The sequence below is a fragment of the Artibeus jamaicensis genome, unplaced genomic scaffold (genome assembly GCF_021234435.1).
Source record: "Artibeus jamaicensis isolate MK-2021 breed Jamaican fruit bat unplaced genomic scaffold, CSHL_Jam_final contig_252, whole genome shotgun sequence".
NCBI lineage: Eukaryota > Metazoa > Chordata > Mammalia > Chiroptera > Phyllostomidae > Artibeus > Artibeus jamaicensis.
The window spans coordinates 592,390-606,629 of NW_026521538.1; the positions used below are offsets into that span (position 1 = coordinate 592,390).

Sequence of the window (14,240 nt, forward strand, 5' to 3'; positions counted from 1 at the left end):
TTGTGTTCCATTGATCTATGTGTTTGTTTTTATACCAGTACCATGCTGTTTTGATTACTGTAGCCCTGTAATATAGTTTGTTATATCAGGTAGTATGATACCTCTAAGTTTGTTCTTTTTCAAGATTAATATGGATGTTCAGGGTCTTTTGTAGTTCTACATACATTTTTAGGTTATTTGTTGTAGTTCTATAAAAAAATGCCATTGGTGTTTTGATAGAAATTGTGTTGAATCTATAGACTGTGTTGGGTAGTATCTCTTACATTCTAGGCAGTGCTCTAGGAACTAGAGGGAAAGCAGTGTTGTGCCACTTGATAATTTATAGAGCTCTTCCATGTGCTAAGTGCCACGTTAGTGCAGTTGAGAATTATACAGATGTGGTCCTGCCATTCTAGATGCAAGTAGATTAGAGACTAGAAACACAAATGAACAAAAGCAAATCAGACCATAGTAATTGCTGCAAAGAAAGAGATGGAGTCCTTTGAAACGGAATAACAAGAGGGTACTAGTCTAGATAGATGACTAAAAAATCTTTCTGAGAAGGAGATGTAGAAGTCAAGGGAATTCCAACACAGGGAATAGCAAGTATGCAACCCCAGAGAAGAAAAACTTGGCAGAGATTGAAGGCCAAGGTGGCTAAGGTGTGGTGGGCAAGGTGGGAAAGAGTATGAGATGCTATTGGCAAGGTGGGAAGGGTTAGAACATACCTGTCCTTGAGAGACCTGGGAGAGTTTGGACTTTAATCTAGGTATAATCAGGAGTCACTAAAGGCTCTAGGCAGAGGAGTGAGATTTTCAAATTTGTTTTTAAAAGATTTCTGCAACTGCCATGTGCAGGATGAATTAGAATAGCACTAGAAAGCTAACATAGAGATCAAATAAGAGGACATTACAGTGTCCACACAAGAGATGATGGTGTCTTGAGTTAAGACGGTAGAAAGAGGACCATACCAAGATCTTGTTCTGCAACCAGCATGATATTTAAAGTGTTGGAATTCCCAAGTTCCAGGGATGTGGAAGCTGTCTTTCCAAATGAGGAAATGGATGCTCGGATGGGGACATTAGTGAGGAATAGAGAACCACCATGACCCTGCTCATCCCTCAGTCAGCCCCTGACAACTTCATTATCCAGGTGAGAGGAGGCACCTTGCTCAGCCAGATCCTAGGAAGGCGTCCAAACCCTCCTTCCACATCCTCATTCTCCAGCCCTCTTTCAAATAGTAAATAGTTTATAAATCATGTAACCCAGCTTTCTCTTGCCTGCCATGCCTTCAGGGAGGACTTACAGGACCTCTTCCTCTTTTTCTGTCTTCTCTTTTACCCATCTTTCTCCCTGACCCTCCCATTAAAATTACTGAGAAAATTAGCCACCAGCTGGCTCAGAAATGCATGTCAGAAGCAAAGTGACCCATCTTGCTAGGGTCTGAAATATCAAAAATTCTGTGAATTGACTCAACAGGGATTTCCAGGTGCCTTCACTAGGGGTATGACATTCTGAAGAGTCAGTGTCCCTCTGTGTTGAACACTGCAAAACTGCATTTCTCTCTTGCAGGCATTTTCAGCCTATTACTATGTGATGAAGTTTTTAAATCTTACATCAGAGGAACCCCTCTCTCAGGAAAAGATGATTGACACGATAAAAAAATTCTGCTCTCAGCCTTGGAAAGAGGTGAGTGACTACAGACAGCAGTTATTACCATTGTTTTGTGCCCTTAACAAGAGAGAGGATGTGAATCTGCCCTTCAGGTTGCACTAATTTGACCAAGATATGGTAAACATATTAGGGAAGCCCAAATGGGGCAATCAGAAATGAGTTCATAGACATTTTCTAATAACTTGGCATTCAATGGCTTAAACAAAAAAGGTCTCACGTTCCTCACCTATTGCGAAGTCTGGCAGTAGGCAGCTGCTAGCATGGGGTCAGCTGCAGCTTGACTCTATCTCAGCCATTACTTCTGTTTTGTTGTTATGCCTATTTTTTCATGGACACAAGATCTAGCTTCAGGGGTCACAGACACATTCAAGGTCAGAAGAAGGGTAGAACCAGATACATCTATTCCTTTTTACAGGAAGGCAAAAACAATCCCAGAAGCTCCATAGCAGTTTCTCTTATATTTCATTGGCCAGGACTGGATGGGAGAATAGAGTGCATAGGATTTTAACATTAGCTGAGAGCCTCAGATTCATCATGAGCTGCTTCCTGGATCTGGGCATATTGTCACCCACTCCCCTCCCCAAACACCCAAATTAACAGTTTTATTAGCAAGAAAGATGGGCTATTCACAGAACCTTTTACAGACACCATTGTATTAAGACCCTTTCTCTACTTCCCAGGTCCAGGGTATTTCTTACTCACTTATAAATTTGAAGCACAATGTTTTTCTTGTCTGAGGCACTGAGTTACTCAAGGTTTGGTGGTATTTGATGAAAGTTTCCAGGAAGAAAAGAGCTATGGGGTCTAATCTCATTTAAAAAGACAGATCACCTAGGCCCCTAGATTCTAGGGAGAGTACAAAACAGCAGCTGTTTTAAATTGACACCGTTGCAAAAGTGAATGGTGCTTTCATTCTGCAAAAATGCAATTAATTAAAAATGGATGCTGTTCTCATCAGCAATGACAAAGGGGGAAGGGAGGTTGTGCAAGAATCTGGAGGTTTGGAATTCTCCCTAAGTATTTTGAGTTAAAACAGGAAGGAAGGGTATTTAGGGCTTTTCTTTTAAAAAAAAACTTTTAAAAAAGATTTTATTTATTTTTTTAGAGAGGAGAAGAGAAGGAGAGAGGGAGAGAAACATCTGTGGTTGCCTCTCAAACACCCCCTATTGGGGACCTGGCCCACAACCCAAGCATGTGCCCTGACTCAGAATCAAACTGACGACCCTTTGATTCGCAGCTCACACTCAATCCACTGAGCTACACCAGCCAGGGCTTTTTTCTTTTTAATTTTTTAATATATTGATTGATTTTGAGAGAGAGAGACAGAGAGAGAGAAACATCAGTTTGTTGTCCCACTCATTTATGCATTCACTTGTTGCTTCTTGTATGTGCCCTAACCGGGGATAGAACACACAACCTTGGCATATCAGGGACAACGCTCCAACCAACTGAGCTACCCCACCAGGGCTCAGGACTTTTTTAAAAAGCTGCTCAAATATGGCCCAGCACCTTACAGTTTGCAAAACACTTCGGGGAGGCATTTTGCAGCTGGTGGTGATCTGTGGAGGAAGAGGAACATCTCGGAGTTGAAGAAATTTGACATCAGGTGTATGTATGGTTGCTGAGGAGATAGATTGAGGCTTCACTTTGAAAAAAATTACTTCTTGTTCAGAGTGAAAACTCTTGTCAGGTTTCCTCTCTTTACCCTCATCTACTTCCTATTTCGTCAGATTACACTAAGTTAGGAATCTTACAGTATGTGGACCTGTAGGTCTGCCAGGTAAGTCATGTGAGGAATTGCTCAGGAGCTGAAGCCCTGGAAGTAAGGACAGAGAGGCCTGCATTTGGGAGAAATTCTGAAACATTTGGTGGGGTGGGGATATGGGAATATGGGGTGGATGGAGAATGGAGTTGTAGGTGAGACCCAGACCCTCACCCAGAGCCTAGAATGTTGAGATGGGTGTTATCAACCAGTGTTCATTTTTTTCTAACTGCATTGTTCAACTGTATGGAAAGAGCATAGTTTGGGGGGGTTGTCAAATGTTCTGTTGTAGGCTAACTATTTTCTTCTTTTCTTGCTATCCTCAACATGAGGAAGAACTGCTATCCTGGTGTGACTTTAGTCTGGGAATGTCCCTTCTAAACACCTTTGACAGACAGAGAGCTAACAATTGTTAAGCATATATTATGTGCCAAAAAGTGGGCTAGATGCTTTATACATACTGTAATAGTATGCCTGTCCCTGCTTTGGCGGGGGAAATAAAACTCAAAAGAGGGTGAATTCTCTTCCCATTTGGAGGGCACATAATATTGAATCCAATTGAATCCAAGCATTAACGTGTCAGTTCTGGGTTATAAAGGTGAAGCGATTAAGAAATACAAATTTTCTTTTTTAAAAATTAAAAAATAATTTATTTATCTCTAGAAGGGAAGGGAAGGAGAGAGGGAGAGAAATATCAATGTATGATTGCTTCTCGTGTGTCCCCTGCTGGGAACTGGTCCCTGCTAGGAACTGGCCTACAACTCAGGCATGTGCCCTGACTGGGAATTGAATTGCAATTTTTTGGTTCACAGGCCTGTGCTCAATCCACTGAGCTACACCAGCCAGGGCAAAATACAAATTTTCTTAATGTAAATTACAGCACGGTGATATAGTCAATAATATTATAATTAAGTATAGTGTCAGTGAGTACTAGAGTTATTGGGTTGATCACTTTGTAAATTATGTAAATGTCTAATCACTATGTTGTACACCTGAAACTAATATAGTATTCTGTGTTAACTGGAGTTGGAAAAAAAACCATGATCAAGTCTGCATTGATGTACCAGGTAGATGCCTTTGGCTTCTATATTGTTCGCTAGGATCATAAATAATCCTCAGCAGATTAGACTGCTCAGCCAATGTTCAGTTTCCCAGAAGGAGGAGGGGCACAGGAATGTTGAAGAGTTCAAGGAAATTAGGCCAAAATGGCTTTCCCCAAAGGGATAGGCAAGACTTCAAGAACCTGTGGGGTTGCTGGCAGTGGATTCTTGAAATCCGTATCCCTTAGGGGTTTTTTGTTTGACAGGCCTGCCAAGACTACATCAAATGGGAGAAGGGGTCTTTTAACAAAGGAAAACCAGAGAGCAGTAAGAAAGGGGTAGGGACCTAGTTGGGCGAAGTCAATTGATGTCACACCAAGATCTCAGGAGAATATCATATACAGAGGAGTTGATCAAAGAGTAATTTCAAGGACTGTGATAAAAAGTTTCCAAGCTGGGTCATTTGAAGAATTCCATCAGAGCAGGACAATTCATGCTAGGTGTGGGATTAGTTTTCCAGAGATTGAGGGCTGCCAGGAGCCAAGTGAGAAAGACTCCAGCTAGCAGTTAAAGGTTAGAGGTGGGGTGTTCCTTGTGAGGTAAGAGAAACCTGGGCAAAAGGCAGGTAGGCAGGCAACCAGGATGACCTACATATAAAACATCTGGCATAACTACTAGTACATGCTTAACAAATGCTAGCTCTCTCACTTCCTAAGGTGTACAGGAGGGAATGCCTACCTCAAGGGCTGAGGAATAGGGCAGTAGAAAGAACTCTGAGCTGAACTAGAGATGCCCTGGCCTGTTGATCTTGAGGGGAGAAGAGGAGCAGAGCCAGCTGTGGACATCCGGCATATATTCACAACGACTAGGTAAAGGCAAGGCAAGGGTTGTCAGGTAGCTATTAATTCCTTCATTCAGGAGTAGGGTAAACACACGAAGGACTAAAAAAGACCCCTTTGCATGACTTTCATGCAAAAAAAAAAGTAAGGACAGATAACAGAAGGTGAGATGTTGATAATTTTAGCAATCCTGAGCAAAATGCTTCCTAAACTGTGTTCCAGAGCTGTTTCTCAAACTTGATTACGTACGTGATCCTCCTCTCGTGTTGGCTGTTTTGCGTGAGGACTACCGAGCTTCTATGGGATGCTGATGCTGCTAGCCTAGGGATTAAATTGAATGGCTCTTTATGACACTATTTCCTTAAGATACTTATAGAGGCTCTGAACCAAAGACTCTGGTCAAGAGCATATAGGAAACTGATACACAAAAATTAATGGATTTCATGCAAACTCGCTCACTAACTCTGCACGATGTTGCAGAAGTGAAGGGAACCAGGTTTGCTAAAGTAATTGTGCTGATAGAAATGTATTGGCCTCAGAAGCTACTGAGGTGGTCCATTCTATTGTAGGACAGTGTAAAAAAAATTAATGGGTTTCTTTTGTGCAAAATTTTTCACACCTTTAACATGCTAATCTGTGAAACTCAAGTTTCACAAGGGATGAAAGTGTTTCTGACCTACTAGATAACAGAAATGACTTTTTTCCTGGAGCACTTATTACCATCTCATAAAATCTTAGAGGAGAAGTTCCCTAAACATATTCTATAAGCCCTGGCACCCACTGAAAAAGCACAGCACCATTCCCAAAACCTGCTGGAGAGGCGGACTTTCAGGGCCATGTGAGCTGGGGCTTCCCCCTCTGTTGATCAACTGAAAAAGAGATCTTGGAGAGTTGCCCATTATACAAGTATGATATTTCCCTCACTTCATTTCCAGCTGAAGATGAACTTTGGTGCTGTGAAGGAGAAGTACCTGAGTGAATACTGCTTTTCCGGAACTTACATTATCTCTCTTCTTCAGAAGGGCTATCATTTCACACCTGATAACTGGAAGACTATTCATTTCATGGGCCAGGTACTTATTGGGTTTTGGGGAGGTTGGGTTGTTGTGATTGAAGCAACTTTGGACTTGAAAGAGGTAGGAGTCAACCTGATTTAAGTTTGGGCCTGATGTCCTATTCCACCACTTCACCTCTAACCCACACTGGCATTTTGTGCCAAACCCTTCTGGGTTTGTTGACCATCCAGTTGTGGATATCCTTTCTAAGGAGAGCTTCCTGCATTCTGAGACTCTCCTTTCTGCTTACATAACAGTGACAAATCCTTATAAAACAAAAAGTGATAAGTTATAGTAATGTTACAGTATTTTAGTAGCCACAGTGATTCTGTGTGCTAACCTCAAGATCCATCCTGAAGACCCCTTCCATGAATCAGGAAAGGATGATCATGGTTTCTCACAGTGGGTGAAGGCTTTGTTGGTTGTACTTTTAAGGCTGACCAATCTGAAAACTCAGTGTGAAGAAAGCGATGAGTGGCTGTGAATGAGGGTCTTTGCTTAGAAGCCAGGCTCAGCAGGAGCCTTAAAGGGGAAACCTCACTGCTGTGCTTTATCATAGCGCCACCTGCAGGTATCCAAACAAAGAGAAACATTTACACCTGCAGCATGGCTCATGTACAGACAACTCATATTGAAAAATATCAAGAACAGTATTTCTCTGCATTTTATGCCTATACCCAGTAATGGCAAAAAGTTTACCCCTTTATTAAATTTGGTGATTTCGAGCAAAAAGAAAGCCATTGAGGCAGTGGACTTGTAGCAGCCTTGGATCATTTAAATGCAAATCTTCCTTCTATCCCATCAGAGTTTGTTTTGTCTGTTTGAAGGACATATCTATATCAAATTTACAAGTGATTTATATTACTTGAACTCCAATGAATAATCCAGTATTTCTAAACCCTGGATGATAATTCTAGTTCTGGAGCTGTCCTTGACACACCACAGTCAGATAAGGTTCCTCTCCCCCATCAAAATAAATGGGCTTTTTAGACATTAATTCCAGTATTGGTAATGGGTTAGGAGAGAGGAACATTTCCATATAGCTGGAAGGCAAATTGGCACAACCTTTGGGGAGACTGTATTAGCAATATGTGCTAAGAGATCTAAAATATGCACCTTACTTTATCCACTTACTCCATTTCTGGGATTTATAAATAATGGATAAGGTGAGTAAAAATGAACATATAAGGAAGTTCATGTCAGGGATGATGTTATTGAAATCCCTTAAAAACATGGATGGTTCTTACAAAGTACTGTTAAATGAGTGATTCTACATACAATTTAATTCCATTTTTGTTAAGAAGAAAACTTCACAGAGAGGACTGGAAAGATATATCACAAAATAATAGCAGCGACTTCTGAGTGTTGAAGTACAGCTGGTTTTCTTTTTTTAGGATTATCTGTGCTTTCTAACTTTTCTACCATGACCACGTATAACTCATATAATAAAAATACTTCCAAAATTATTTATTATTTATAAACTATATACTCCAATAAGTGATAAGGCAACTGGAAAATATTCCTAGGAAAAAGGCAGGGTCAGAGCATATTTTAATCATTTAATAAGAACGCTTTCTCATGCATATGCTGTCTTCCAACTGCCATAAAGACTAATTTGCTGGGATTATTCTCCAACTTTCACTAGTTGAATCATAAAGAAGTCCTGGTGTTATATGGGTGAGATTCTAGCCCTCACAAAGATCATTATCCCTAATGCTTTGCCGGCTGTCTGTCACCTCCCACCTCCCTTCTGCACCCCACCCCCAACATTCACACACACAACGAAAGAGGAATGCAAATCTCCAAAGACCTATCTAAGTTCTCTTTAAATTCTGTGGGAGAATTGGGCAGTCTGTCATAAAGATCCTCTCTGAATTCTGAGAATACAGTAGTGAGGCTCCAAACTCTCCATAATCACTTGCTGCTGCTCCATTTCCCCCCACAACTAAATTCCCTATTTAGAACATATAAGTAATCCCTGTAGAGAACTGAATGCAGTGCTCTGGCTACTTAAGTGTTATGAATGGGGTTGCATGAAAGCTCACAGAAACAACAGATTTTCCTTACTGTTTGCAGATCCGGGACACTGATGTGGGATGGACTTTGGGCTACATGCTGAACCTGACCAACATGATCCCAGCAGAGCAGCCGATGTCTGCACCTCTCTCCCATTCCACCTATGTCTTCCTCATGGTTGTCTTCTCTCTGATCCTGATTGCAGTGGTTCTCATAGGCTTGATTATCTTTCACAAGCCTTCATTTTTCTGGAAAGACATGGTATAGCAGGAGCAGCTGCAATCTGCTGGCTGGAGTGAGAAAAAAACTTGTCCAGGGGGCACTTTCCTCCACAGTGGTGTACAAGGTTCACTTTCCTTGTTCATGAAGGCCAGTCTTGACCAGTGTAAAGCTTCCTGGGTTTTGCTGAAGCCTTTCCCTGGAAGGTAATCACCACCTTCTGCCTCAAGAACTTCCTGGTGGACATTGCCTCTTTTGTGAGTCTTTCCTAGCTCCAGCCCCTCCTTCCTTTTTTGTACTCTGTGCTCATGTAGGTCTTAAAAACCTGCCACCTTTCATGATCTTTGCTTTATAAAAGAACAATATTGGCTTCGTCTAGAAGAACAGAGTCTTGACTCCTGTGCTAAGAAAGTGTGCTGGCTAAAAGAAGAACCTCAGCTGTATTCTTACAGACCCTTTCTCCCTTGTTTCCCATTTATTAAGAAAGCCATACAGTGCCTTTGAAGAGCACAGACACACATTCCACTCTCAGCCTGCCTTTGCACGGGAGAATTTTCTAGACCAGAAAAATATGTCTAGGACCAAAGAGTCTTGCAAGGGAATTTATGTGCTTGTGCCGGTTAATACTACACTTAATCAAAGCCAAAACAAAAATGGGTCACACATTTCAGGGTGATGCCAGAATGCTACAGAGCTGAACACCCAGATCAGATTTCTAAAAAGCTGATGTACATATAGGCATTCAGATATTAGGGTATATATTACATGGTAGATGTATACATACCAGGAAGAAAAATATAGTTGGCTTGGGAAGTGCATCCTCCTCTGCATTTATTGAAGGTTTTGTTTTTATTGTAGTAAAATACACATTACGTAAAATTCACCATTTTAACATGTACGATTCAGTGGTACTGCACTCACAGTGTTGTGCAACCATGACTACCACCTAACTGTAGAATATTTTCATCACCAAGAGATTGGCTAGAGACAAGACCATTCCTGGGGAGGCTCAAACCACCAACCTTTCAGTTAATAGGCAGATCTGCTAAGTGCACCACAAAGCCACTATTGAATTTTAAAGCCATGCCATATCTTATTGTCCCAGGGTTTACTTTAGGGAGAAAGTTGCATTAGCGTAGTGTGCCATACCTTTTTGCTATTATGATATTTATGCGTCAGAATGTGCCAGGGATCAGATCTGAAAGTGTTGATGCTACTCCTGTCACACAAGCATGGGTTCTATTTACTTGTTCCATGGAATATTTTGTGAGAGAAGCAGCAGCTATGGATCTTGTCACAGAAATATGAAGAGACCCTGTACCCCCTTCCTTTAAGGATTACTGTTAAGAGTTACCTTTTGAGCAGGACCGAGTGGCATTGTGTTTACTCTGACCTTGCCCAGGCTTTCCATCTCTGGATCTAGGGAGTGACTACTGAGCTGATGTGGGGCAGGGTGGAGGGGAGAAGGAAAAGCTCTTCCACAAACTAGAAGCCAAATAGCCCTACATTTCTTGAATAACCAAGTCAGTTTTTACAATATCCAGGTGAATATAAGTATAATAAAGCTGTGGACAGGAACATTTTCTTCTCTGATACCCGCAATTGAACTTGTTGTACCTTGATAAGGAATAAAAAGTCAAATTAGGCTCTTTCTAATAGTAGTTAGCTATGCTGTTATAGCTAGTATTTATTGAGCATTTGTTGTGTACTATGCTCTGTGACCAAGTGCATTATGTTCACTTTCTCATTTAATTCTTGAAATAATATGAAGATAGGTACTATCATTCCACTTCGTAGGAGCAGCAGGTGAGGCTAAGAAAGGTCAAGTTACCTGCTCAAATGGCTGAGCTAAATCCTGGCATGCACTTAACCATTCTTTCCTCTCCCGAATATACTACTAGACAGTCTCTTTATAACTTCAAAGCATGCACTTAAGTATGCATGAATACAGGGCATGGTGGAAAGGGAAGTAGACACATGACCCATTTCCTAATGGACTTGGAATTTAACATTGCTTTAAGTTCACAAAGGCTGTTGTGGCAATGCTGATATTCTGTTCATATACTTTGCATGGTAACCTATATGATGTATGATGCTTATCAATGATTCCCATACTCCTGGCTCCTTAATTATATGGCTTGCTCACTGAACAGCAGAATCAAATCAAATAAAATAATCAAAATCAGAATCAAATAAATAGTAGTTGATGACAATGATGAAAATAAAAGATCATATAAATACAGCCAATAACAGCAGGTCCTTTCTTACTTATGTCTGCATATACAAAGCACTGTCAGGTACATTATCTATTCTGGTCCTAAAGACCCCACAAAAGTGTAATTTCCATTTTACAAACAAGGGTCACTCACACTAGTACATGGCAGAACTGATACTGAAACTCAAGTCTTTGCCCCAAGTTTATGGCTTTTTATTTTCTAAACACTGCCCCTCGGCAAGCTGAAATCACAATTCACAAGTTTCCTTTTGTAAACACTGAAATCTTTTCCTGTTCCATTTCTGTCTTATTGCCTGAACTCTCCCCTTCTGCTCCCTCCCCCCCACCAAAATCTGAAAGGTATTTGGGAGCGAAACTCCACTGACAAATCTCAAATCATGGAGATAGTCAGCAGGCACAACCTAATCTGTTATAGGGAAAGAGGGCTTTGAGGCTGATCAAGGAAACTGCTATCACCATTCCTGATGGGGAAGGCAAAATAAATAGATTACTATCAAATAATTTTAATATTGGACTTCCCACTGGTCATAAATGATTACCATTCCTTCTTGGACTTTCACCCAAATTTGGTTGTGGTGACCCCATTCCTTTAGAAAGTGGGAAACTTTCTATTTCTATGAAACCACAGGGATTAAAATTAGAAGTGGTTATTTCTGTAGACAAAAAAATTGAAGTTAATTAGGGTGTGCATGTATGTGTATGAGAGACAGAAAAAAATATAAAAGTTTTACCTGAATAAGAAAATAAAACATGATATAAATAAAAGTTTTTAAAAAGTATATTTCATTTTAGTATTGTATCAATCAAGACCTCTGTAAGAAAAATATGGTACAATCAAACTGGGTTACTATAGAGAGTTTAATAAAGTGACTATATCCAAAATATGAACACTTTAACATATAGTTAATATAAATATTAATGAGATGTTTATTTTTTCATATTAAGTTTTTGAAACCTATTATGTGTATATTATACTTACTGCACATCTTAATCAGGACTACTAGATTTCAAATGCTCAAGGTCGGTCATATGTGACCAGTGGCTACTATACTGAATAGCACAGTAGTCTAAAAACTACAAAGCCAAACAGATACAGGCAATAATCATTTGTCTTTCTCTTAAGGGAAGTCTTTTTAAAAAACAGGTACAGATGCAATAACCTTCTTGATATTATTTATTATATATGAAGTTTAACATTATTCTTAAACAAATTTTTAAAATTCCAGCTCTGTATTTCACTTTATTCTTCAGGTTTTTTTGCCTTTTTGGGGGAAAGGCAGAGATGCCTGTTATTCAGGCCAACATGCCCGGCCTTTGGAAAATTCAGTCTGGATTCAGAAATAATACAAGTAATTTTGATGCTTATATTTTATAGTCAAAATGTATATTTGAATATTAAAATAAAGATAAGCCTCTTAACAGCTCACTCAATTTACCATAAAATCATAAAATCGCTATTAACATATGTTCTTTTTATTGTCACTTAAAAGACGAGCCAAATTTCATCCATACTGGTCTGGTCCCTCTCTGATTCAGGTTCTAATCATTGATATTTTGTTTGAACATGACAGTTGCTCCTGGTCAGCTGTGCTCATTAATGATATACTTCAGTTTTTTTAAATTAATGATAACAACCTCAAAGTTTCAGTGGCTTACCATACCAAACGCCGATTTTCTTGTTCATGGTTCTGCAACTCAGCTGGATAGCTCTGCTCAGACAGTAAGTTCAGGCCTGCTGTATGTGCCTCACATTATCCTTGTCTGTTGGTTTCCTGAGTCTTGTTCTCATGCTGAATGGCAGGGGCACAAGAGAATGAGAGGAAACGTAGAGTACCTGGCCATAAGACAATGGCCAGGATAGCATGTCGCTTCCATCCACATTCTACTGACCAAAATTTCAAGACATATGACCAAGCTCCACATTAGCAAGTTGGAAAAACAATGCGAATAAGGGCAAAGTCATATGGCGAAGGACATGGATGATTAATTCTAACAGAGAAGGAATGAAGCATTGGGCCCAGGTTTCAATGTACCACAGTGTCTCATTAACTAAAATGTAAAGTATGTTTTCTGTAAATTACAATCTACTTATCCTTCCATGGGATATTCTTTTAAAAACATGTCATTACTTCCAAGATGTCATCAATCTGCAACTTCTCTCCACAGCCTTAACCAGGGTGCTCCGATAGCTCCCAAATTAGCCTCCCATTCTAAAACAGGTTTTCTAAAGGACCATGCCTCTATTTATTGTCCTTATTTTGTCTGCTTAGGACCATGTACAATTAACTACCCAAGTTTTTATTTGTACGAGTCTAATAAACTGAACACAACCTGTTTTATCACAGTTATAATGGATTTTTTAATAATGAGGAAAGAAGTGTCTCCATAAGCCTTTTCTTTAGAAAAGTGGCATTTAAGACTGTACATGTGATCAAATCATTGCTATACCTTTTGCATTTTTCTATTTTAAATAAATTTCTAAATTTAAATTTATGATACAATCATGGCATCATGAGCACCTGAGTTGACCTTTTGTTTTTAGGTCCCTTTGGTGTGTTTGTTGAATAGCAAAGCTCACCAGAGAACAATTAGTTATTGACGAGTGAGATCCAGTCATCTAAGAAACAATCTCCCAATAATGTGAAAGGGAGGAAAGTCTTGGAAGTTAGGCAGGGAATAGAGTGTATTTAGGATCACCTGAACTCAATCTACTTTCCTCCTAAATCTGTCCCTCTTCCTGCATTTTATCATGATTCTAATAGCATCATTGCCTTAAGTAACCAAGATCAGAATCAACTTCATCAATAGAATGTGCCCATTTTGCCTTTGCAACATTTTTTATTTTGATTCCCTTTTCCAATCTTATTGTTACTGCCCCAGTAAAGACCTGATACCAAGAATGATGATCTTGTCACAAATTTATTCTGCCAGATTAATCTCTATAAAATGCAGGCCCAATCACATTGCTCCCCAACCGAAACTGTTGGTGGCTTTCTGTTGCCTACAAAATTAAGGTGAAACTCTCCAAAAGATATTTGAGTCTTTTGATCCATGCCTGATTCTTCACCTGACACTGTTCAGTTTATTTGCTCAACTTGGAATAACTTTGTCCCCACTCTCCCTTCAAATATCAGTTTCAACGCTCCTTCATTGAAGTGTTCTCCAAATTGCAACTCCGAATAAGCTGCTTTTTTCCTTTGTAACCACAGCTCTTTATCTGTATCTTTAGTAGGACACTCAGACCATTCTATTCAGTGTCTGGGTGACGCTCCTTGAGGATAAGATTTGTGACCTATTTCATTCTGAAAAGTTGGGCTCAGGTCATTTTAGGAGGAACTAGGTAAAAGTTCTAGTTAATCTCCCTGTCCACTGCCAGAGGGCTGGTCCATACCACTAATTCTGCTTTAATATGCTTATTTA

The 14,240-nt window shown here is 39.8% G+C and overlaps 1 protein-coding gene and 1 non-coding gene across 6 annotated transcripts in view; both read left to right on the plus strand.

The window, feature by feature from the left end:
- ENTPD1 (ectonucleoside triphosphate diphosphohydrolase 1) overlaps positions 1–10,224 on the plus strand; it is a 98,638-nt gene extending 88,414 nt beyond the window's left edge. For all 5 annotated transcript variants that reach the window (XM_037138900.2, XM_037138902.2, XM_053662465.1 and 2 more), the window contains 3 exons: positions 1,552–1,668; positions 6,230–6,367; positions 8,426–10,224. In XM_037138900.2, the coding sequence (XP_036994795.2) occupies positions 1,552–1,668; positions 6,230–6,367; positions 8,426–8,632 (462 nt within the window). In that variant the 3' untranslated portion in view covers positions 8,633–10,224. The remainder of the gene's footprint in view (positions 1–1,551; positions 1,669–6,229; positions 6,368–8,425) is intronic.
- Positions 5,738–5,870, plus strand: LOC119044561 (small nucleolar RNA SNORA66). Its single transcript, XR_005081637.2, has one exon. It is a non-coding gene; the product is annotated as a small nucleolar RNA SNORA66 (small nucleolar RNA).
- Positions 10,225–14,240: the final 4,016 nt, after the last annotated feature.